The 26,589-nt window shown below is 39.2% G+C and overlaps 1 protein-coding gene across 4 annotated transcripts in view; it reads right to left on the reverse strand.

The window, feature by feature from the left end:
* Positions 1 to 23,814, reverse strand: part of USP10 (ubiquitin specific peptidase 10) — a 69,622-nt gene extending 45,808 nt beyond the window's left edge. For all 4 annotated transcript variants that reach the window (XM_027846440.1, XM_027846426.1, XM_027846431.1 and 1 more), the window contains exon 1: positions 23,724 to 23,814. In XM_027846440.1, coding sequence (XP_027702241.1) covers positions 23,724 to 23,744 — 21 coding nt within the window. In that variant the 5' untranslated portion in view covers positions 23,745 to 23,814. The remainder of the gene's footprint in view (positions 1 to 23,723) is intronic.
* Between the last annotated feature and the right edge of the window lie 2,775 nt (positions 23,815 to 26,589).

The following is a 26,589-nucleotide window of genomic DNA, read 5'->3' on the forward strand; positions in this document are numbered from 1 at the left end:
AGGGATACTTCTTGCTCACCATTGCCACATCCAGATTTTACCTCTAACTTCTTCACTTAGTAACTCATCCTCTTTCAAAAGTTATTCAAAGAGCAGCTAGATGGAGCAGTGGAGAGAGCACTGGCTCTGCAGTCAGGCAGACTGAGTTCAAAACTGGCCTAAGACATTTCACACTTACTAGCTGTGTGACCCTGGGCAAGTCACTTAACCCCACTGCCTAGGTCCCCGCCAAAAAAGTTATTTAAATCCAAATTTATTACTCAATCAAGACTCTAGCAGCTGTTATTTACTGCCCTCTCTTTCCCCCTTCTCCCCCAGAATACTATCTTTCCTTTCTCAATAAGTCTAGTGCCTGGCTCAGTCTCTCCACCATAATTCCTGAACTAATAAGGGACTTCAACATACATACTGATACTGCCTCAAGTATTCTAACTTCTAAATTCCTCAATTTACTCAATTTCCTCGAGACTATTCCACCTCATATTATTTTATTTCATCCCAGCTACACAGTGATAGAAGGTCATACTCTTGATCTTGCCATCACTTCATAAGTATTCCATCCACTTCAATGCTTAGGAACTCCAAAAGTTTTTTTTATCTGATCATAACCTTTTAATATCCCATCTTTTCTTATAACCCTGACTCACTGTGACCTCTAATCCCTCCCTCTCCCAGTTCTTTCCTAGGCCATCACCTCTTATTGACTATACTTTCCTCTCTTTCCCATCTTGACCCTTTGTGAATCAGTTCAACTATAAATTATCATCTACATTTGGTACTTTCTCTTCCTGTCCTATTGCTGATCATGCCTTGTTAAACCTCCATCATCCACTAATTCTGCTGCTATTCACACACTGCTGAACATCATGAAACCATGTTCATTAGGTCTGTTATTAATGCATACATAATTTCAGCTGGGCCCTCACTGTACTCCACCTCCTGATTCTGTGCTTTTTCACTAGCAATCTCCTATGCTCATCTCTGCCTCTTCACTTCCTTCAAGACTCTGCTTAAATCCCACATTCTGCAGGAGATTTTTTCTGGTCCAGCTCCCTCACTCCACTGTTGCTCTTTTCCTCTGAAATGACCTTCCATTTACACAACATAAATCTTATACATTCAATTTTTTTTGCATGTTGTCTCCCTCCATTAGAATATGTGCTCTACAGCAGGGACCACGTTTTTGCCTTTCCTTGTGACCCTAGAATTGAGCAGTGTCTAGCATATAGTAAAGGCTTAATAAATTCTTGCTGACTGACATTTCCTTTAGCATGATACTAGATTTGACCAATGAGTATTTCCTCTAACTTCCAGACAAGAAACTTTTGGCTACTTGGCATGCCAACATTCAATTTTTATTAAACAAACATTAAGTGTCTAATATTAATACTTACAAGGAAACATAAGCTGTATATAACAGAGATTCACAGTTTCATGTACCATTGCCTTTTTCTGTTCAACTTTGCATAAGGAAATACTCAATTTCTTACGTGCTGAACTTAAGTTCAGAATACAAGAAGTGTCTAATATGAAATCCAGTATACTTTGAGTTGGGGGCAGTGTAAAGATAAACATGACATGGTCACTTTCCTTAATGAGTTTACCAACAACTACAAAATATGTTTAATAAAACTATATGCGTATACTGTGCTAAGAAACCACATAAGGGGAAAACCGTTCCCAATTGAGGAAAACAGGAAAGGGTTCCAAAGGAGATGGGGAGGAGGGTAACATGTGTATTTGTGCTGAGTCTTGATTCCAGGCACAAGAGGTACCTATGAAGTATGCCTCCATGAAACAGCAAGAAATATTAAAAGAAAAATCAAAAGACCGGGGGTGGGGGGGAAGAGAGAGAGAAGAAAGTATAAAACAACTGACCTGGAAAACAGAGCAAGGAGAAAAAAAAGTCAATGGACTACCTGACCACAAAAAAAGAGCCTAGACATTGTATTTCAAGAAATCAGAGAAGAAAACTGCTCAGCTCTCTTAGAACCAGAGAGTAAAGTAGAAATACAAAGAACCCACAGTCACTTGCTGAAAGAAACACCAAAATGAAAACTCCCAATAATATCACAGTCAAAATCCAGAGCTCCCAGGTCAAAGAAAAGATACATCCAAGAAGCCAGAAAGAAAGAATTCAAGTACAAAGGAACCACAGCCAGGATCACACAAGATTGAGCAGTTACCACTATAAAGGAGCATACAGCTTGGAATATGATATCCCAGAAGACAAAAGATCTAGGCTTACAGTCAAAAAACTTAAACAGAAACACCGAGTATAATCCCACAGGAGAAAAAATAGCCCTGTAATAAAATTGAAGATTTGCAAGCATTCCTAATGAAAAGATCAAAGCTAAGTAGAGAATCTGACACATAGAGGAGTTAAAGGTAAAGCAGAAGTCTATACAGAAAAGAAGGCGGGAGTAGGGGACATACGGAGACATTTGCACCTCATTCTTATCTAAAGTGATTAAAGGAAGGAAAAATACATATACACATACACATTGAATACAGAAATCTCTTTCACCCAAAAGGGTAACAGGAGGGAAAGAAGAGAGTGGGAATAAGAATTAGGAAAAAGGAAAGATTAGTCAGAAGCAAAATAAATGAAAAGTAGAGGGAAAAGAAGAGAAGGAAAAATATAAGAAAATAGGATGGAAGGAAATATACACAGAAGAGTTCATGACCAAACAAGAAACAGGAAGTAAAATACAGTTTTGATTATGTAAAATTAAACAGTTTTCCATAAACATAACCAAATGCAACTAAAATTAGAAAAGAATAAATTGCGAAGAAATATTTACAGCCCTCACACCTATCAAACCGGCTAATATAACAGAAAGGGAAAATGATAAATGTTGGAGATGATGTGGGCAAACTGGGACACTAATGCATTGTTGGTAGAGTTGTGAACTGATCAACCATTCCAGAGAGCAATTTGGAACTCTGCTCAAAGAGCAATCAAACTGTGCATACCCTTTGATCCAGCAATACCCTACTAGGTCTATATCCTGAAGAGATCATAAAAAAAAAATGGAAAATGACCCACATTACAAAAATATTTGTAGCAGCTCTTTTTGTGGTGGCAAAGAACTGGAAACTGAGAAAATGCCCATCAACTGGGGAATGGCTGAACAAGTTATGGCATATGAATGTAATGGAATATAAGCTAGCAGATTTCAGAAAAAGTTGGACTTACATGAACTGATGCTGAGGGAAGTGAGCAGAACCAGAAAAACATTGTACACAGTAACAGCAACATTGTGTGATAATCAACTATGTTAGACTTAGCTCGTCTCAACAATACAATGATCCAAGACAACTACAAAAGACTCATGATAGAAAATGCTATCTACGTGAAAAGAAAGAACTAGGGAGTCTGAATGCAGATCGAAGTATACTATTTTCACTTTTTCTTGTTGCTTTTCATGGCTTTTCCCTTTTGTTCTGTTTCTTCTTTCACAACATGATACTTTATAAAATGATATGCCACTGTTCTAAACATTTTATTATCTTACCTACAGATAAATTCTTAAAACTTAGAGCAGTGGTAGACTAAGTAGGTCCTAACCACAAAACAAACATAGTCTCTCTTTCCAAAGAGATGGATGCCATAGATGACACAATGACGTACTTACTGCTTGTCATTCTACAAAACAGTCAAGAGTAGAGTCATAGACAAACCTTTAACTCCAAGTACAGGCATGGCTCCTCTTCCAAGAATGTGGCAGTATAAATAATTTTATATAATCACAAGAAATAAGTGTGACCTCATTTCCAGGAATCAGGAAAATGTTGTTAGTAGCCCACAGGTGGTAATGAAAGGAACTATAAGGAGGATCTTCTGGAGGGAGAGGAGAAATGCCCACTAGGGGGTGTGGGATATAAAGAATACAATACACAACATACCTAAGAACCAAAGAACCTTTTGAGAAATTAATATTTATCAATAAACATTTATTAAGCCCCTGCTATGTACCAGGCACTGTACTAAGCTAAATCAAAGAGATATATATCCAAAGTGGTCACTAAGGCTTTCTTTACAAAAAGGGAAATCATTGTAGCAGTTTAGACCCAGATAAAATCAAGAAGTTTTTTTTACACTATTTAAAGCACTTACACAAAAGTATTCAACTGAATTTATCTCATTTGATTTTTTTCCCCATGAATAAGACCTTTGATTTGGTATAAGGAACTCCCTGGATGGGAAAACTCCCTCTTACCAACCAGTGTAGGTCAGGTCCTCACCTTCTCTGCAATTTAGAATCTTGGAGAGTTGTCTAAAGCTATGAGAGGTTAAGGGTCAAATAAGGTGGACTGTTTCCTATTTTAGTTTATTCACTAGCTTGTAAAACACAGATTTGACTTAATACAAAATTGTCTATTTGGTGCTCGTGTTCTCTAGAACACCAATCTGGAAATGCCAGCAGCAGAAAATAGGTCTGGATATAACCTTCATCAGTCTGACCACGGCCTTTGATAGTGTCGGTCACAAGGGCACGTGGAAAATCACTGCAAAATCTGGTTCCCTGGAGAAGTTCATCAGTATTGCACGTCAGCTTCACGACAGCACGCTTGCTCAGGTATCGGATAATGGCCAACGCTCTCGTGTTTTCCAGGTCACCAATGGAGTAAAACAGGAGAGCTTGCTCCTATGCTTTTTAGCATGATGTTTTCAGTGATACTGTCAGATGCCTTTATCAAGTACAAAAAAAGGCATCAAGGTCAGCTACTGCACTGATGGTAAACTCTTCAACTTGAAAAGGCTAGCCAAGACTAAAGTGGAGGGAGAGTTAGTGTGTGGCTTTTTGTCCACAGATAAGGAACTCCTGATAAACAACTCCTTGCACCAATGGCGAACAGCAGCTGTTCATAACCTGGAATCTTAAAGTTACCTGGAATGAGAGGGAAAGTGACTCTCCCACAAGCACATCATCAATCAATCACTCAATCATCAAGCATTTACTAAGTGCCTACTATGTGCAAGGTACTAGATAAAAGTGTTAGATTTATTCCAAAGAAAATTGGTTAACTGAGAATAGGGGATTGGGAGGGGGAAGGAGGCACTGCTCCCAAGAATAAAGATGACTTCTAAAGACCCTTCTAGTCCTAAATCTATGATCCTAAACAAATACTGCATAAAACATAACCATTCCTACCACCAAGTATTTGGGATACAAAGACAAAATTAACTACATTTGCAAAATGAATGGATAAGCAAAGCTGAAGGAGAGTGAGTAAGAAAATTCCCAGTACATGAAAGGGATAAGACAACTTTCTTTGGAATAAATCTAACACAGGGTTTCTTAACCTGGGGTCCATGAACTTTTTTTTTTAAATATTCTGATAACTCTATTTCAATATAATTAGTTTGCTTTGTAATCCTATTTCTTTTCATGTAATTAGAAACATTATTCTGAGAAGGGATCTGGAAACTTCACCAGATTGCCAAAGAAGTCTACGATACTAAAAAAGGTTAGGAACATCTGGTCTAAGGGAATAGGAGGGAAATAAATTCAGGAAGGGTGTTTGGGAGAAGAATCTGGAGGGCCTTGCATTTAAGGCTTAGTAATCTTATGAAAGCTGTCACCAAGTCAAGTCAATTCTTTCCTCAAAAGCTTCCTTGGAAGGAGTCCTGAAGACTGGCTAGGATGGAAAAACAAAAGGAGACCAGGTTGATGGCTATTAGTAATACAGACAGGAACTAAATTCCTGGTACCTATGGAATGGAAAAGAGATGAATTAAAAGAGACAGTAAGAGGGTGGAGCCAAGATGGTGCAGAAAGGCAGCTATCGGCCAGAACTCTCCCCAAAACCTCTCCAAACACCTTTAAATAATGCCATAAAACAATTCCTGGAGCAGCAGAAACCACAAAAGGCCATGGTGAAATAATTTTCCAGCCAAAGACAACTTAGGAAGTCAGCAGGAAAGGTCTGTTGCACCTGGTTGAGAGAGTGGAGTACAGTCTAGCAACAGGCCATACCTGCTCAGGCCATGAGTGGGCCTTGGGAAGAGGAAGAAGTGGAGGAGGAGGAAGAGCAGCAACAGCTTCCACAGCTCTGAGCCCACACACTATTAAGAGGGCCAAACTACTGGTCAGAATGAGATTACAGGGTCCCTTTGCTAGCACTGAGGACAGGACTGTTGCTCTGCCCATACTCGGATCCGGGTCACAGTCCTGGGTGGCAGTCCCAGGATGAAGAAGAGCGCTAACACACCAGACCTTGTGGCTACAGTGGAACAGGGATTCTCCTCACAGTTCCAGGGCAGAAAAGAGCGCTAGTGGTCGCTCATAGACCAGAACACAGGCCAGAAGAACAGTAAACACACCTCTCCTTAAATCATACTACTTTGGAAGAACTGAAAACTTACAGGTCCCTAGAAATATCTCTGAAAAACAGCTGCACAAAACCCCTGAAGCTTGGGACAATGTGCCCTCTACCCTGGAAACAGAGCATCACTTTAAACAAAGAGTTAAAAGTCAAGAAATAGGCTGGAAAAATGAGCAAACAGAAAAAAAAAAATTCTGACCATACAAAGTTACTATGGTGACAAGGAAAACACACTCCCAAGAAGATAACAAAGTCAAAGCTGCTATATCCAAAGCCTCCAAGAAAAATATAAATTGGTCTCAAGGATTTTGAAAATCAAGTAAAAAAGGTAGAGGAAAAATTGGGAAGAGAAATAAGAATGATGCAAGACAATCATGAAAAAAGAGTCAATCGCTTGGCAAAGGAGACACAAAAAAATACTGAAGAAAATAACACCTTAAAAAACAGATGAGCCAAATGGTAAAAGAGGTTCAAAAAGCCAATTCGGAGAAGAATGTCTTGAAAAGAAGAAATGGTCAAATGGAAAAAGAGGCATAAAAATTCACTGAAGGAAAAAACTCCTTAAAAGTAGAACCAGCCAAATGGAAAAAGTACAAAAGCTCACTGAAGAAAATAATTCCTTAAAAAATTAGAATTGAGAAAATGGAAGCAAATGACTTTATGAGAAATCAAAAGAATGAAAAAATAGAAGACAATGTAAAATATCTCACTGAAAAAATAACGGACCTTGAAAATATATCCAGGAGAAATAATTTAACAATTACTGGAGTACCTGAAAGCCATGATCAAAAAAAGAGCCTAGAGATCATTTTTTTTTTTTTGGTTGCAAGGCAATTGGGGTTAAGTGACTTGTCCAGAGTCACACAGCTAGTAAGTGTTATGTGTCTGAGGCTGGATTTGAACTCAGGTCTTCCTGACTCCAGGGCCAGTGCTCTATCCACTGCACCACCTAGCTGCTCCTAGAGGTCATTTTAAAAGAAATTACCAAGGAAAACTGTCCTGATATTCTAGAACCAGAGAGTAAAACAAAAATTGAAAGAATCTACCAATCACTTCCTGAAAGAAATCCCAATGCACATTCTATCAAAAATTTAATGAATGAGTAATCCTAAAAGGCAACAAACATGGCACAGTAGAAAAAGCTGAATCTGGCACCGAAAAACCCGGATTCAGATTATAGCTCTGTCACTTATCTCTGTGAGACCTTAGGCAAGTCATTACCCTCTCAAGACCTCAGTTTCTTTCATCAATAAAAATAAGGCAAATGGTCTAAGTGACCTTATAGATTCCTCCCACCTCTAAATACAGACTTACAAAAGTAAGATACTGTACCAAATTCCTTGTGATTCCTAAGCCAAAAAGGAATGAAGCAGATAAAGAAAACCATCAATCAATATTGATGCAAAACTATTGAAGAAAATACTGGCAAAATAACATGCAAAAAAATTACACATTAAAACAAAGTTGCATTTACATTAGGAATGCAAGGATGCTTCAACATTAGGAAAACAGGATTAAAAAAAAACAAAAAACTATGATTTTTATCAATAAATGCATAAAGCCTTTGATGGAATATGGCATTCATTTAAATTAAAAATATAAAGAATAAAAAGACCTTTCCATAATATCATAATTAAAAATTATCTGAAACCAAGAGCTTGCATTATTTGTAACAGGAAAACACCAGAAACTATCCAAATAAGGTCAGAAGTGAGACATACACTGTCACCATTATTATTTGACATAGTAACAGAAAAGCTATCTATTGCGATAAGACAAGAAAAAGAAAAACAATGAATAAGGACAAAGGGACAAAATTATTTTCTAAGTATCAAAAAAATTAATCAAGGTACCAAATAGCTTCAATAAAGCAGGAGGAAATTTTAAAAAATCCACAAATCATTAGGTTTTCTATACTTACCAACAAAGAACAGGGAACAGATATAGATAGAATCGTTATTGAAAATTATGACCAAAAAAACCCACAATGAATATGTCTGGGAATTAATATACCAAGACAAACAGAGAATTTATGTAACTGAAATTCCCAAACAATTTTCACAAAAATAAAGACCCAAGTAAACAGAAAGACATTCAATAATAATGACAAGAATGTATCAATATACACATATACATAGCACATAAAGAGTTCGGTACAGAAATACATTTCACTAAACATTCCACTTTCTTCTATAACTCTCACTTCTTTTCCAGTTTTTTTTTTCTAGTGTTCTCATTTCATTGGTTAAAAATTTTTTTTACTTTTTTTTAAAACTCCGGCTTCATCTCTTCTAGAAATTCTGGTTTAATTTGTACCCAAGCTATGTTGTTCTTTCAGCCTACTTCCTAACTTCAGACCTGATGTTAGGAACAGGCTCTGAGCACTTGTGGAGGGAAAATCTGGGCTGATCCCATTGCTGTTTTCTTTGGGTGTTGTTTCCTGTGTTATTCCAGGATCTCAGGGAAACAGGAGGGAAAGAGAAGGAAGAATTAGAGGGAGGTAGACTAAGTCTCAAAACAAACTCATAACTAAGGACATAAAAAAAATTTATAACTTTTTTTAAAGGGGGCTAACAATAATAATAGTAATAGCACTCATCTAGCGCCAACTATATGGCAGGCATTGTGCTAAATACTTTACAAATATTATCTCTCATTTGATCCTCACAATAACCTTGGGGAAAAGGTGTTATCCCTATTTTACAGTTGAAGAAAATGAGGCAAACAAAGGTTAAATAACTTGCCAAAGATCAAATAGCTAGTAAGGGTCTGGGGCAGGACTTGATATCAAGTCTTCCTCCCCCCAGGCCCAGTGCTCTATCCACTGTACCACTTAGCTGCCTCATTAAGTTAAAGGGGTGCCCCATAAATTGGAGAATGGCTGAACAAGTTAAGAGTATATAAATATAATGGCATACTATTGTGCTGTAAAAAAGTACAAAGGGAATGGTTTCAGAGAAACCTGGGAAGATTTAAATGAACTAACGAAAAGCGAAGTAGACAGAACCAGGAGAATAATTTAGACAATGACAACCATAAAGACCAAAACTTCGAAAACTTTAGGAACTTCTAATCAGTGTAATGACCAATAAGGATTATGTAGGACTAATGATGAAACATGCTATCCTCCTCCTCATAGAAAAGTGAATGACTCAAGAATACAGAATGAAACATATATTTTTAGACACAGCCAATGGAGAAATTTATTTTGCTTGATTATTCATGTTTCTAACGAGAAGATTCATCTTCATGAGTTCAAATCTGACCTCAGACACTTATTACCTGTGTGACCCTGGACAAGTCACTTAACCCAGTCTGCCTCAGTTTCCTCATCCGTAAAATGATCTGGAGAAAGAAGTGGTAAGCCACTCCAGTATTTTTGCCAAGAAAATCCTAAATGGGGTCACAAAGGATCAAACAGGACTGAAAGAACTGATCAATAATGATTATAGAAGAAACCAATAAATGGCTATTCACCAGTAAGTGAATATAAAAGAGAAGATTATTAAGTGGGAAAGCTTTTAGAGGCAATGAGATAAAGGACACACACAGAAGAGTTGGACTTAGCAAGAAGAAAGGCCAAATGATTATCAGAGACAAATAAAGGAAAGAGTAAATAACCAAGTCAAGCGGTTTTGATGAAGAATTAAGAGAAGTAAGATCTCATGGCAAACATCTTCTATTTTCTCAGTAAAGTATTAGGTCCTGAGCTGAGAGGACACAGAAGAAAAAAGTTTAAGAAGAGAAGGTTCAGACTCAGAAGTGGGGATCCTGCAGCCTCGAGGCCACATTTGGCCCTCTACCTCAAGTGCGGGCCTTCGACTGAATCCAAACTTCACAGAATAAATCCCCTTCATAAAAGGATTTGTTCTGTAAAACCTGGACTTAGTGGAGGCCACAGGTTCCCCATCCCTGGTTCAGAGAACAGCTTCTGTGGAGAGTGGGATAAAGAATCAATTACAAAGTAAAGGGATTGCCTTATTTCAATGTTTAAATTGAGATTTAACAACAAATTTGTAGTGGATCCAAGTCAGTTCAGTTTCTCAAGCTCCTCCAACTCCATTAAAGCATATGAATAGGTGAAGCAGTAATAGATGGTGGGAGTAATTCAGGGTTGGGGTTTGGCAAATCCTGGACAAGGCATAAAGGAATTCTAAAGTAGAGGGCAGTGTGGGGCTAAATTGGTAAATTATAGGGTTGATAGCAGAAATGGAAATCACAGCAGCAGTAATGAGAAAGTACTAAAAGGGGAGGGACAACAAGCGAGATGTTTCTAAAAAGAGAATACTCTCCACTATTATTTCTTTAAAGAAAGTGATAGCTACCTAAAGTTTTTAGAAATGAAAAGCCAACGAAAACAGTTAAGATATAAAACTCTCTAGCTCATATATCTAGACTAAATTTAAATGGACAAAATGAAAATAAAAACATACTACTTATGTATTGCAAAGGATAATGCCATAGTTTTACACAAGAAAACCTAAAACAAGATGTAAATGCACAACACTGACAACCAGTTTTAAAAAGTAACAAAAAGAGTTTATTTCACTTAAAGACAACAAATGTGTTCATGAAAAAGCTGTACAAATCTATCTTTTTTTTAACAGACTATTTCACATGCTCCAAGGCTATGTGGTCCATAAGAAGATGCATAATGCAAGCTACAACAAATACCAACCCCCCAAAAAGGGGGGGAAGGGAGAAAAGTATAAGGTAAAGTAAGTCTGGAATGGTCAAATGGTCAATAAGCATTTTGTAAGTGCTTACTAGGTGCCAAGTGCTATTCTAAACACTAGGAACACAAATATAAGCAGAAAGACAGTCCTGCCCTTAAGGAGCTTACATTCTTTTTTTTTTTTTTTAATTTTTTTTGGCAATTGGGGTTAAGTGACTTGCCCAAGGTCACACAGCTAATAAGTGTCAAGTGTTTGGTTGGAGGCCGGATTTGAACTCAGGTCTTCCTGACTTCAGGGCTGTGCTCTATCCACTGGGAGGAGCTTACATTCTAATGAGGGGAACTCAACACATAGGAAACAAAGAAGAGATGAAGATGGAAGGGGTGTGGTTGCAAGAATATTTGTGAAAATAAAGAGTGCAGCTGGGAGGGGAATGAAGAAAACTATGGCTAGCTTAGACCTCCTTAAAATAGAAGTTCTGAGAGGAACCAGTCAATCAAAGAGCCTTCTTGCAGAAAGTAAGATTTTACCTAGGAACCTGAAGGAAGTCAGGAGGCAGAGTTAAGGCAGGAGAGTTACAGATATGGGAGATGGTCAAGGACAATCCCACGCCCAGAGCTGTGAGATAGTGGTCTTGCGTGAGGAATAACAAGGAGGACAGTACATGGAGGGGAGCAAGGTGTAAGAAGACTGAAAAATTGGGGGGAAGGAGGATTAGGGCACCAGGTTATAAAGAGCTCTGAATCCCAGAGGATCTTGGTTCTAGAAATAATATGGAGTTTACTGAACAAGGAGAGATGGGGATAATATGAGCAAACCTGTGCTTTTTAGGAAAATCACTTTGACTGCTTAGTACAGGGTAGACTACAGTGGGGAGAGACTTGAGGTAGTAAAACCATTTAGGAGGCTATTGCAATAGTACAAGCTTGGGATGATGAATGATGAGGGTCCACACAAGAGTGGTAGCAGTGTCACCTGACAGAATAGGTAATGTGAGAGATGTTAAGAAAGGTAGAATTGACAGGACCTCATAGCTGATTAGATGACACCTAGGTTGAATGTCCCTCTCAAAATATCCCCCCCAAATGCTAATGTTATCATAAAAATGGTTATTTCTCTCATGAAATCCTCTTTTTTTAGTAGAGGAAAGATGGCACACAAAGCCTCACTTGTATTTCAGTTTTATTGCTAAGTAACTGATTTTTCTGCTAGTCATTTCACCTTCTCCTTCAGTTTATCTCACAAGTGCTAGATTAGAACAGGGATTCTCTAACTTTGGGATTCATAAACCCCCAAGGGGTCTATAGATATATAGATTTCAAGGATTCCATGAACTTGGATGGGGAAAATAATTATTTTCATCTACTCCTACTTCATGAACTTATGGGAGTGAGTTGATAAGCAGCCTTTTTTGAAGCATTATGATCTGGAGGACATAAGAGTCATTAACAAATATGTATATCATTTTTTTAAAAATATAATGTCAACCAGTATTACTCCAATCCATTTGACTCCACATAACACAGGAAGCAAAACAATACTTGCTCCTTAACTAAGCAGAGGCAAACCAGAATCAGCTACCACTAGTCAAGGAATAATGATGCCAGATAAATGTGGAGGAGACCAGTTGAGCAAGCTACCCTGAGAGGGAACTAGAAAACTTACAAAGAACTGAAAGCGAATTACTCAAACCTAACTGTTGATCACCTCCTTTTGGATACTCTCTCCTCACTCGGTTTTCATGACCCTGCTTTCTCCTGGCTCTCCTCTATCCTTTGCTGCTTCATCTCCATCTTGGGCCCTCTTGTCTTCTCCATCTATGTCACTTGGTAATTTCATTGACTTCCATGGTTTTATCATCTCTATACAGATGATTTTCAGATCTACAAATCTAGCCCTAATCTCTCTCCTAAGTCCCATTCCCATATCATAAACCAACCTCTTTTTAGGCATCTACAAATCTCAAAACCCTCTCTACTTCCTAACTTCCCTACCAATGTCGAGGGTATCACCAATCATCCTCCCAGTTACCCATGCTCAAAATTTTAGTGTTAACCTCAATTCCTCACTGTTACTTCCCCCAAAATACAACCCATCACCAAATCATGTCATTTCTACCACTATAACATCTCATATATATATATATATATATATATATACATATATATATATATACCCTTCTCTCAACTAATACAACCACAACCCTAGTTCAGGTTATCACCTTTCACTGAACTACTCCAACAGTCTTATAACTGATTCTCCCCGACTTCAAGTCTCCCTCCACTCAACTGCCAAAGTGATTTTTCAAAAGCATAGGTCTGACTTTATACCACTCTGTCCATACATTCAATAACTTCCAGGGGCTCCCATTACCTTCAGGATAAAGAGCCCTTTGTTTGGTATTTTAAACCTCTTCATAACCTGGCCCCTTCATATCTTTTCAATCAACTTACAACTTATTCTCCTCTACACACTCTGCAACTGGCTTACTTGTAGTCCCTTGTAGTTTGTGTCTTTATACAAACTGTCCCCCATGCCTGGAATTCTCTGCTCCTTCATCTCAGCCTCTTACTTTCCCTGACTTCCTTCAAGACTCAGCTCAAATTTCACCTACTCTGAGAGGCCTTTCCAGATTACAACAGATGTCAATGCCTTTCCCTCTCAAAACGTCTATTTGTTCAGTATATACCTAGTTATGTGGTACAATGGATAGAGTATTGGGCTTGGTGTCAAGAATAATTCAGTTCAATCTGGCCTCACACACTTACTAGCTGGGTGACCCTAGGCAAGAAACTCAACTTGTCTGCCTCAGTTTCCTCAACTGTAAGATGAGAAAAATATTAGCATCTACCTCCCAGGGTTGTTATGTGGATCAAGTAAGATATTTATAAAGTGCTTAGATAGCACATAGTAGGCATTTAATAAGTGCTTGTTCCCTTCCCCTCTTTCCTTATTTATATATTGACTATCCCATTATAATTTAAGCTCCTTGAGGACAGAGACTATCTTTCTGCCTTTCTTTTGACAGTTGACACAGCACTGTGACTGGCATAAAATAAGCACTAAATGCTTGTTGACATGTCTTGACCCTAGGGAAGACTTCAGGAAATATAAGGCTGGCATAGAACTAGACCCAGAAGAATAGACTGAGGAAACCCTGAAACGGGGCCAGCAGTAATAAGCAAAAACCAAAGAGAGGGATCTAGGAATATTCATATAAAAACTAGAAAGGAAAGGTAGAAGAAAAACACCTCCCAAAGCCTCCATCTAAAAATTAGTTCACATCCAGCTAGCTGTTCTCCTTGGATTTGACTCCACTATCTTCATTTACCTATGAAAAGCTCATCGCCAGGAAATTCATCATCCCTGAGATTACATCAGCTTTGGTACTCACAGCTCCTCTGTACCCTAAGTAGCCTGAACCCTTTTGATTTCACATCCGGAGGGCAGAGCAAATAACTCCTACTTTCCATTTAAAGAAGGCTCACAGTCCAACTATTTCCCACCAGTTGCACTTCTTGGGACTCCACCTTCACTGGACTGAACTGAATTGAACTGGCCCCAAGAGAGAAGAATAGGACTACTTCAACCACTCATATCCCTAAACTCACACACATACTCATCTATGGAGGCAGGCTGATTTTGAAAAATAGCAGAAGGGACAGGGCTCATCAGCTGTGATTGAGATCAAATCACTCTCTACATCTCGGTTTAAGAACAAAAATACTTTGTAAACTATAAGGTACCACATAGGGTATCCCAAAAGTCTTAGTGCAGTTTTCAGCTCTAAATCAATATTGGAGCTATTCAAACTTATCATTAGAGACAAATAGCTTTTAAATAGCTCCAATATTGATTAGAGCTTAAAACTGTACTAAGAATTTTGGTACACCCTGTATAAATGTGAGCTATTATGTACCCATTCTACTACCTACATTCCCCATGCTTTTTCTCCTCACCCAAACACTCCAATTGGCTATTATCTCAGCAGTGTTCCCTCCAACAATATACATCACAATCCAGCCATGACTGATCATCCGTGCTCATCCATGTCCTCTGATAAATTCGACACAAGGTGTCCACCTAACATTATGGAGAGCCTATTTTCTCATTACCTGACTGGCCCATTATTTTTACAATTATATATTTCTCTGATGATACTCTTTACACCAGTAGCATCAAACTGAAATAGAAAGAGGGTCACTAAACTGTACATAGGGGAACTGAGGGCTGATATACTTAGAAAACCACATATTAACACTATCTCTATTCTTATGCATTTTCATTTATTTTGTTAAATATTTTACAATTATATTTTAATCTGGTTTTGCGAAAGTGTTGTAGGCTGTGTGCTTTACACCACTTTTCCAGAATAATTCTCCCTTTGTAATTGTTTTTAGCTTATTTACACTCACCACACACTGCTCTCTTCAAAGTTATCAATGATCTCTTAATTATTAAATGTCTTTTCTTAAGCCTCCTCCTTCTTGACCTCTCTGCAGCCTGGTGACATTATCAATCATCTACTCCTCTTCGATAAATCTCTTTTTCCTAGGTTTCTATGACATGGCTCCCTCTTGGTTCTCCTATAACCTGTCTGACCACTACTTCTCTGTCTCTTTTGCTGGATCTTCATCTAAGTCACACTCACTAATGGTGGGTGTCCCCCAGGACTGACTTGGGCCCTCTTCTTCTATGTACTATTTCACTCAGTGTTCCCATAAGCTCCCAAAGTTTCAATTATCATGTCTCTATGCAGCTGACTCTCAAATCTACTTAGCCAGACCTAACCTCTCTACTGACCTCCAGTCTTGCATATCCAATTGCCTACTAGACATTTCAAAGTGGATGTTCTGTATACACGTTAAATTCAAAATGTCAAAAAACTGAACTCATTGTCTTTCTCCCCAAACCCTCCTCTCTTTCTAATTTTCCTATTACTGTCCAGGGTGCCATCATCCTCCCAGTCATCTAGAAACTAGGCTAGAAACATAGATGTCATTCTCAACTCCTCACTGTCTCACTCCATCCTCTACCAATTAGTTGTCAAATACTGCCAACTCGACCTTTATAACCTATTTTGCATATGCCCCCTTCTCTCCTGATACTGCCACATCATACCTGGACTACTACAATAGCCTGCTGCCTGCTGTCCCAGCTGCAAGTCCCTCCTCATTATGGTCTAGCCTCCACTCTTCTGCCAAATGGATCTTCCTAATGTGTACGTCTGACCATAATACCGCCTTGCCTAAAGCATGGGGAGTGGGGTATGTTAGCTCTCTATTACCTCCAGGCACAAACATAAAATCCTCTGTTTGATTTTTAAAAGCCCCATCATACCTTTCCAGTCTGCCTGTGATCCAGTGACATTAGCCTTCTTACTGTTCCATGCATAAGATACTCTACCCCAGGACCCCCTTTCCAAGAACTCTCTCACTCCTCTCCACCTCCTACCTTTCCTGGTTTCCTTCCATTTCCAGCTGCAAGTAGCCTTTCTGGGTCCTCCTTAATTTTAATTACTTCCCTCTGAGATCACCACCAAGTTATCCTGTATATATCTTGTTTGTAATATAGTTCTTTGCATGTCATCTCCTCCATTAGTCAAAGAGTTTCTTTAGAGCAGGGACGGGCTTTTGTCTTTCTTTGTACCACCAGCACTTAGCACAGTGCCTGGAACAAAGTAGAAACTTAATAAATGCAAGATGATTGCTTAATTGATTATCTTCTAGACAGCCCCTTCGAAGATTGTAGTATTCTATGAGTTACTGCCATCCAATATCACTAGAAGAATACCAGTGTTAAAAAGATGGATCTTTGTTTTAGTTGAAAACTTGAGGTCCTTTCCCAACCTACTCTCTTCCTCCTGTCTAATTCTGGATTCAGCTCAGTCTACCTGCACTGTCTGCTGAAGATATGTATACTAAAGATCAAGCTCTTCAGATTGTCCACCAATCCAAATGCATAGCTTACTCTAGACTAGAGGTGTCAAACTCATGGCCCACAACACTCCCGAGTGTGGCCTGAAGCAGATTAAAATGTAGTTCCTATCTGATTTTAATGGGTTGATGTATTAATAAAAAAAGAAATATTTAAACATGTGTGGTTCTCTAAGTCAACATGCTCTAAGTCAACATATGGCCTGCAGGGGATACTTATGTACAGTTTAGAAGTCCATTTCTATTTGAATCTGCCACCACTGTTCTAGACTAGAGGTGTTGAACACGTGCCCACAACATTCTCACAACACTCCTGAGTACAGCTCTAACCAGATTAAGCTATAATTGGGAAATATTTAACAAAATAAATAAAAATACAATAAAACATAAATAACATTACATTTTAAAACATATATGGCTCACAGGAACTCTTATGTATGAGATTAGTGTGCCTCATTTCTATTTCAGTTTGACACAGACAACAGACTTTTTTTATCTATTTGTTTTTAACTGTATGGAAAATCAGGGATCTCATTTAGGAGGCAATGTTCCAGGGTTTGAGGCAACCAGCACAATGTCATGCCCAAACAGCAGCAATGAAATGGCTTCACTATCTATAAGAAATCCTTTGACTTAGACTGAAACACAAAAATTCAAGATGGATACAATACAATTTCAAGGGAAGAGTATTCAAGGTACATGATGAGGGATCAATTCTCTCTCCTATGCAAGGATGGATTCTACCTTTATCCTTTAAAAAAGGAGAGAATATTTAAATCATGGGAAAAGTATCAGATATTAAAAAGAAGGTACAACAAAGAAAATATCAATAACTACTGGCCCATAAATCTTTCCATTCCCAGATACACAAAATTTTTATGAGAATTATCTACATACACAGAGATAACCTTGGTGAGGTGATTAAAAGAAATGGACATGCTTTCACAAAAGAGAGTCCACAGACCACATCTTTAGAATCATACAAATGACTGTAAGAAATAAAGAATAAAAGATCTTACTGCAACGTTTGTTGACTGCCAAAGGCACCCAAATGCTACAACCAAAAGTCCTAAAAAAGGGATATGTGCTGTATGCATATGATACAGAAGAATATCTGTGTTCTCTAGCTTACTTGTCCATTAATCTTTATAACATTATCACCATATGAAACAAATTCCCCCCCATAAAATCTATATTCTAAAGATCTTTGCTTCATATACTATTCAGTAATGACCCATCCACCCCCATGTGTATGTTCACACAAAGTCCCAATAAAAAGGAAAACTGCAATACAAGCATATGTAATTCTTTGGAAACTAACATCCATACTGCTGAAGTGGCACTAAAGTGACAAAAGACTGTAATCCAATGGTCCAGGGCCAGCAAATTCTATTATAGATTTATCTGTTTTTCACAAAACAGAATGTTGCATATGTGGTAGGCAACAGAAATATACCAATAGAGTTAAAAAACTTATAACCAAAATTCCTCTGGTTGCTTTTCAATTCTTTAATATATTAATGTAAGAAACAAGAATTTGGCAAAATATTTAACATACAACTCTAAAAGCTCATGCATAACAAAATCCTCACTATACAATAAAGATTGGTTAATGAACCAAATCCAAAGACAATTGACAACTTTCCTCAACTATAAAATCTGAGAATTTACAGAGTTTGAAGGGCTTAGCAATAGTCTAGATCAAAAGAAATATCCACTATAACATACTGGTCATCCAGTCTCTGCTTGAAGATCTCTAACTAGGAGAAATCCATTATCTTCTGAGGCAATCCATTTCACTTTTGGATGGCTCTAATTGTTAAGAAATTTTCCTAAAATTGAGCCTAAGCTTGCCTCTAAATTTCTACTCTTTGCTCCTGGTTTTGCCCTCTAGGGCCAAATAAAATAAATTTAATCCCTCCTTCCAAGACAGTACTTCAAATACTTGAACACAGCTATCATGTCTCACAAGTCTTCTCATCTAGGGACTCAAGGCTCTTCATCATGTGACCTCTATGCTCACTCAATTCAAATGGCTTCCTGATGGTTTTAGGAAGAAATATAAACTCTCTTTAGCTATCTTTCCCAACCTATCTTTCCAGCCTCATCAGACATTACTCCTCTCTCACACTCTGTGATCTAGCCAAAGCAGCCTTCTTTCTGCTCCTCACATGGGACACTCTACCGCCTTTCTTCAAGACTTTGAGTTGGCCATCGGAAATAGCTGAAATGTGTTCCCTCTTCTCACCTCAGCCTCACACTCTCCACCTTCTTTTAAGAATAAACTCAAGCACTATTTTCTGCGTGACCTGACCCAACTGTCAGCTTCCCTCCCTCTCAAATTATGTTGTATTTTACTTTGTATACATTTGTATCTGTTGACTTTATATTTATGTAGTTGTCTCTCCCATTAGAATGTAAGCTCCTTGAAAGCAGAAATTGTCTCATTTTTTGTACTTGTGTTCTTGGCATGTAGTAAGTGCTTAAAACTTATTGACTGATTGATCGTTACTCTACTCTGAACTATCTCCAGCTAATCAATATTCCTCTTAAACCACAGTGTCCAGAACTGAACATAATTTTTAATACTTAAGCCACATCTAGGGTTTTGCTTTTACTCTTCCATCACTTAGCAATAAATGTGCAGAATAAATCATCCCTTCTTTGATATTTTTCCCTCTAAGGTCCTTTATATGAAACATTTAAAATTCAATCAATTTTAAATAAAATACATACAGACTCAAGGAAGTACTTAGGAACCCCACTACAAGACTACATGTAGCAGAGTTGAATTTAGAATAGGGCCAGGTCAATATTGGACCCCATTCCAAGGGGTTCCAATTACCTAAAGAATGGATCTCATCTCATCATGTGACAGGCACAAAAGTTTACACTTATAATAAAGATCCAGTTTAATCTACTGTGAAATTTCATAGAAACTATTTTTAAAGTAGTTAAAATGGCCAACTTCATAAATTTAATATCTAGGTCTTTTCTCAGAACATGTCTAAATTATGGTTAATATTAAAAGAAAAATATATACCAAATATTCCAGAACGTGACTGTTCACTATGTCTGAGAAGCCAACAAAGGTTTATAAACGATATGTATAAAGAATACATCAATAAAAACAGTTGTTAATCATAAATCAAGGACATTAACTAATGTCTGGCTTCAGTGAGAGGCAGTATGATGTAGTGACCTAAAAGCCAAGAAGACCTAGGTTTCCATCCCACCAGACAGTCATTTAACTTTTTAGCACTTTAGAAACTGCAAAACTTAAGTTGTAGAGAAAGTACTAAGTTACCTGCAGTAATTTCTTCACCCACCAATCATAAGTCTAGTCCCTATCCCTATCCTTGACTTCAATGATTACACAATCTTTACACTGTATAAACATACAACTTTGGGGGTGGGGGTTGAGGAGGAGTGGAAGTAGGGAGTACAGAGAAGTTTTTCCAACTTAAGAGCAAGAAAAATAAAATTTTTAATTAGTGGTTAATTTATATTTCCAATTATAGAAGCTAACCATTTTATGTACTTTCATATTAGCGTCCAGAAGTAAATTTAAAATGTTTTAAAATTCCACATTAGAACTTATTTTATAGTTTGCACCTGGGCTCATGTCAACACTTTCCTATTATCAAAGCACAGGTTCTAACCAATTTAAATTCGAACAGCTCTCCAGCCATCTTCATGCCATACCCCCTGGTTCCACTCTCTGCCTCAGTTCCAAAGTGAAACAGAACTCTAGTTCCTTACCCTAGGGCCACAGGCTCCAGGTTGGTTAGAATTTTCCATATTTAGCCCTACCCAGGCATAGCATCTTCATACTGCCCTTCCACCCCTACTCCCTGTTTTCCACCTGTAGCTCTGAATAAGTAATCAAATCAATACTACCTTTTGTGGAAAAGATATGCCAGATTAATTGCCTCTTCCTCTACTTGCCATCCCTGTGACTTCCCCAACAAAACCCACTCCCTGTCTCAACACTTTATGAGTGTTGGTCTTCTCCAATTAGAATGAAAGCTCTTTGAGGGCAGGGACCCTGATGCTTTCATAAATCTGCATTCAAGGTGCCAAGAACATAGTCAATGCTTATTAAGTGCTTTATCATTAATTCAGAACTTGTTATTCTTCAAAGTTGAAGTACAAATAGCAAATGTATTTGTTCTTTTTTCAATCTCTAGTTTAAATAACTATTAATATTAGGCATCTATTAAGTAAATCATTAGATACTTAAAAAAAAAAACCCAACAACCACCTTGATTTGCAAAGGTTAGTAAACTTTGACAGAATCTTGAATTCAGGACTTAAGTGTTCAAATTACCACTTAATAAGTAGCTTTATTTTAATAAGATGAGTTATCTAGTAAAACTCCGGATAACAAAAAAATAAAATCATGAGGAATATACTAAAGATTTCCCTTTACTGCATTCTCTATAAGTTTAATATTTTGTTTCTTCAACTATTCTTAAAGCAAAATGTTGTAAATATTTTAACAAATATTTCCTTTATAAATGATGTAACCATATACCAAAGACAAGATGAGCCAATTAATTCAAATTAAATGATAAAAGTAATTAATCAACTTTTATTTTCTCACAAACTTACTGAAGATGCATTAAAGAGGACTCTATTTGGGGCAGGAAAACTCAGTTTACTTCTTGTATAATCTTAGGCAAGCCACAAACTCCTGGGGCATAGGTTTCCTCATGTGTAAAATGAGAGATTTGGACCGGGTAACTTCCAATTCTAAAACTATGAATCTAATCATGTCTAGCACAGGGCATAGACAGAACCAATCTATGCCTAATAATGCTTTCCCATTTTAAATTATGTTAGGTGAACAGAAATGTGAATTACTACTAATAGTATCATACAAGAAAACACGCTCACTGTTCCATTAGGAAAAATAAGCTGTAATATTTTTGCAAGAACTGTGGAAAAAACAAATGTGTTAAAATGAAAGCAAAAAAGGCTTTTTGAAAGAGAAAAAAATCTTATGCCATAAGATTTCACAGAATTTCAGAATCCCATAAATGTTACCTCCTATAAAAATTTTTTTTCTACTTAAAAAAAAAAAGCAAAGAATATAAAGAAGATAAGATGTCCATGTTTTCCAGTTTCACACTACATACAACTTCATTATTGCCAACAGGTATTAAAATCATTATCATATAAAGAAAACATATAAACACTCCGGATTAACTTCATACTTTTAAAAAGAGGTCCTATCATTAATAAAAACTTATTCCCCTTGTTATTGGCTTCATAGTTTGATTTTTAAATGTTTGATATAAAATAAAATTAAACATTTCAGAAACTGCAATCCCTTCAAGGGTGCATGGCAATAAATCAGGCTCCAGAAGTAATACCTATTACATGCTGCTTTTTATCTAGTGCAATTTTAATTTTTAAAAAATATAAAACGTCAGGTAAACATTTCCTCTTTCACAACGAAAAAACACCCTCTTCTAGCCTTAGCAAGGAAAATAGGTAACATTTTAGTCTTTCCATTATTTTTTTTTTCATTGTATCACTGAACTACGTAATTAAGCTTCTAAAACTTAAAAGCTTACAAGGTACTCTTACAGGTAGGTTCTTATTGGAAGGGACCGAAGATCATCCAGTCCAAAGCCGTCATTTCAAAGGTGAGAAAAGGAGGGGGCAGTGACTCATACAAGGTCACACACTTTAAGATTTGGGGCCCCCTTTCCTGACAGCAAATCCCGGGAGCTCTCTTCCATGACTTCATTAGTGTCACTCAACTACTACTTATTAAGCGCCCACTATGTGCCAGAAGTGATGAGTAAGCTTAATAAGGAGAGCTGGAGGGCAATAGATGAAAACTCAAAACCAAGTTGCACTACACGACCTATGCCCTCTATCAGTGAGGGTCCTTAACCTGTAAACTTAGGTCGGGGAGGATTTGCCTCTGAGATGTCACTCACGATTCAGTTAGTGCTGGGGACTTCTAATAGTATCCTTACAAGAGACGCAGAAAGATAAACTTAGTTGGGAAAAAAAAAAAAAGAAAAAAAGACGTGGGGGAAAAGTAGCAGCTCCCCAGGTGGCCATGCCCCAACGAGCTAGGGGCTCCCCTGCTCGGGGACGATCTAGAGCCCCCCAGGCAGAATCCTAGACACCCTACACGCCCCCTCCCCTCCCCTTGCTGGGAAGGCGGCTGCGGCTGCTCTTGGGGGGATGATGGATTCCCGGGTCGCCCAAATCTCGTGGGCTTTCATGCAACCTCTGGGGCGCCCCAAAGGAGAGACTTGCAGAGGAGTCCGGGGGTGGGGGTGGAAGGCGACGCGACCCTCCCCTCCCCCCCCCCCCCGCCCCCGCGGGAAGGGCGGATGCTCTTTCCCTTCGGCCCCGCCCCAGCCTCCCCCCCCGCCCCCCCGCCCCCCCCATCCTCCTCCTCGCCCCCCGCCCCCCAGGCCCGGCGCCCGGGGCTCCTCCCTCCTCCCCCTCGGCCGGCTGGGCCGCCCGGGAGCGTGGCCGGCCCGAGAGTGGGGGCCCGGGCCTGCGGCGGCGGGTCGGAATCCATGGGGCCTAGCCCGGGCCCCCCTCTGGGAGGACGAGGACGCGCCCCCGGCCCTCGGTCCCCCCGTCCCCCCCGCGGCCCGGCCGCAGCCCGCTCCGTCCGCCAGCTCCCTCACACGCTCCCTCACACGCCGCCCGCCCTCCTCGCCGGGCCCGGCGCCCCCGGCCCCCAGCCCGCCCCCACCACCGCCGGCCCCCCGCCCCCGCCCCGGCAGGCGCCCTGAGTCACCTGGGGGCCGCGGAGGGCCATGTCGCCCCCGCCTCAGGGAGACCCCGCTCGCCTCCCGGGCTCCTCACGCCGCTTCCCCCGCCGCCGCCATCTTCTCCTCTCGCTCTCATGCAGGCACACTCGCATCGGCCGCCGCGCCTGCGCACCGGCGAGGCGGGGGAAGAGGAGAGCCGGTGCGCAGGCGCGGCAGTGGTGGGGCGGGGGGGCAGGGAAGGCACTCAAGGCACTCCTGGGCTCGCCTGGCTCTCAGTGGGGAAGGAAAGGTTGCAGTATGAGCTACCAGTTCTGACAAGCTGTCGGGTATTGCAGATAGCAAGGGAACGAGATCCCCAGCATCGCGCCGGAAGGAGAAAGGCAGGGAGAGATAAGAGGAAGAAGTCCTTTCTGTTAGCGCGGGACTTTGGAGTGCCAGGACCTGGGTGCGAATCCAGTGGGGCAGAAGGCGTTGGGCTGGATCTCTCTGGACCTCTGTTTTATTAGCCCTGTTGTCTAATAAGGGGTTGAATCAGATCTATAAAGTGACGGAAGCCGAACCGGAGAGAGGTGACTCCCTTGGTTATACAAGTCCCCTTTTTGCCTAGACCTCACGTGTTCTGTCTAGACTACTTGTTGCCTGAATCGTAGCAACTTCGAGGAGTTCATTGCAGCCTGGCCCCGGGGGTGAAGGTATGCCCCACGTCTTTATCTGTGCACACTCAGACACAACCAATTCCGAGCACCCTTTCTCCACCCCACCCACCGCCACCTCGATACGTTTTACCATCTCCAAACCATCTCCAAAAGAGGGGAAACAAGGTTTCAAACAAGGTTTGAGAGTAATCTCAAAGGTTTCCTCCAGGGCTCCCCCAGTGATTCATTGAAACAGACTGGCTACCGAAATTAAGCGTGGGCAGCTAAGAGGGCACCAGGAAGGGGTCGAAAAGGAGAAACGAGGGCAGCAAAAATTGGAACCGATGCCTAAAGTTAAAGAGGGAATGAAGAAACTAAGAAATACGTCGAAGGAGAAAAAGTCTGGTTCTAAAATAATTTTTTAATTCAGAGAGTAGTGGGAATTTAGACGTAGAAAGTGAAAGGAGAAAGACTAGCACGAGGAAATGCCAGTAGAGCAATCAGCTAGCATTTATTAAGCACCTCCTATATTGCCAGGCACTGTTCTAAATGCTGTAGAGAGAGGCGGCAGTATGTAGTAGTTGTCAGAGAACCTGGAATTTGGAGTAGAACTAGGTTGAGTTGGAATCCTGCCATTGCTATTTGCCAGTTGTGTGACCTTAGAATGAATAGATAGATAGATCATTAATCTCTTACTATGTGCCTGGCACTGGCTAAGCCCCATTAATATCTCCATGGGCCAATTTCCTCTATTAAATGAAAGGATTGGACTTAATGACCATTAAAGGCCCTTCCCAGCTCAAAATTACATTATTTCATATTATTTATTTAATATTAATCTACTTATTTAATATTTTTTTAATTTATTTTTGCTATCATATGAAGTTTGTCTTGTACCAATCATCTCTTTGATATCAGTATGCTAATTAAAGAAAACAGCCTTAGTTGATGCTAGACTTTTACATAGGTGTTGAAGTAGACAGAGCCCCTGCCCTGAAGTCAGGAAGACTCCTCTTCCTAAATTCAAATCTGGCCTCAGAAACTTACTAGCTATGTGGCCCTGAAGAAGTCACTTCATCCTGTTTGCCTCAGTTTCCTCATCTGTAAAATGAACTTAAAAAGGAAATGGCAAACCTCCAGTATCTTTGCCAAGAAAACCCCAAAATGGATCATGAAAGAGTCAGACATGACTGGAAAATGGCTCAACAACAACAAACTTTTACCTAGTATTTGTTTCTTAATTTCTTTCTCCTTTGGTTTTTCAAAATCAAATTACTAAGTAAATAATAATTTGGCATACTGACCTAGCATCCTTTATCAAGCTGTGGCAGCTAATAAAGGTGCCCATTTTGATATAATAAAATGGAGACAAATTAAATTATGTTCCCCAGGTCACACAGAGTTGAGTCAGTATCACGGCAGGAGAATCTCCTCATTATTCCTTGGACACTGATGGTGATAACGACTTAACACCAAATATTTTGGGATATCACTTGCTGAATAGGTCTATTACAAAATAAGTTTGAATGGCAGGTGGAATTTTAGTTTGAGGGAGCAAAATAATTCTAGAATCTCAAAAGTCACCCTCAAATTCCTCTGATTCTTAGAGTTCCATCACACATTCCCAAGTCCCTCATTAGACCTCAGTTTCCTCATCTAGAAAATTAGCAAATTGGACTAGATGACCAAGGATACTTTCTGGGTTGTGATTCTCTGATTCTAGAAGTTTGAAACTGATGGGATAAAAAATATATTATTGAACCAAATATAACTCCCCCAATCTGTCTTGTTTAAAATTTGAGCTTGCCCTACATAATTATATTTTTAAAAAATGTTTACCTATCCTTTTTTTTCCTTTCAAGAAGATCTCATTTTAATGGTATTGGATATATCTGGAATTAGCCTCAAAGCCCAGAACACCTAGGTTCAAGTCCCAATTCTGACACGTAATGGCTATGTGCGTACAGACAACTCACAAAATCTCTTAGCGTTCTAGACCAATAGTTCTCCTACTTTTTTGGTCTCAGGACTCCTATAAAACTCTTCAAAATTAGGATATACACCCCACCCATAAGAGCTTTTGTTTATGTGGATTATAACTATCAACAATGTATTAGATATTAAAATGACTTAGCATTAATATGAAAATAGTTTTGAACTCAAAGTTCATCAGAAAAGGTCTCAGGGATCCCTGCTGAACTCTAGGCAACTCTATAAGAATAACCTGACTTGCATTAATAAAGGGCATTTCTTTACC

Source organism: Vombatus ursinus, unplaced genomic scaffold (assembly GCF_900497805.2).
Source record: "Vombatus ursinus unplaced genomic scaffold, bare-nosed wombat genome assembly UNPS02005286.1, whole genome shotgun sequence".
Lineage (NCBI taxonomy): Eukaryota > Metazoa > Chordata > Mammalia > Diprotodontia > Vombatidae > Vombatus > Vombatus ursinus.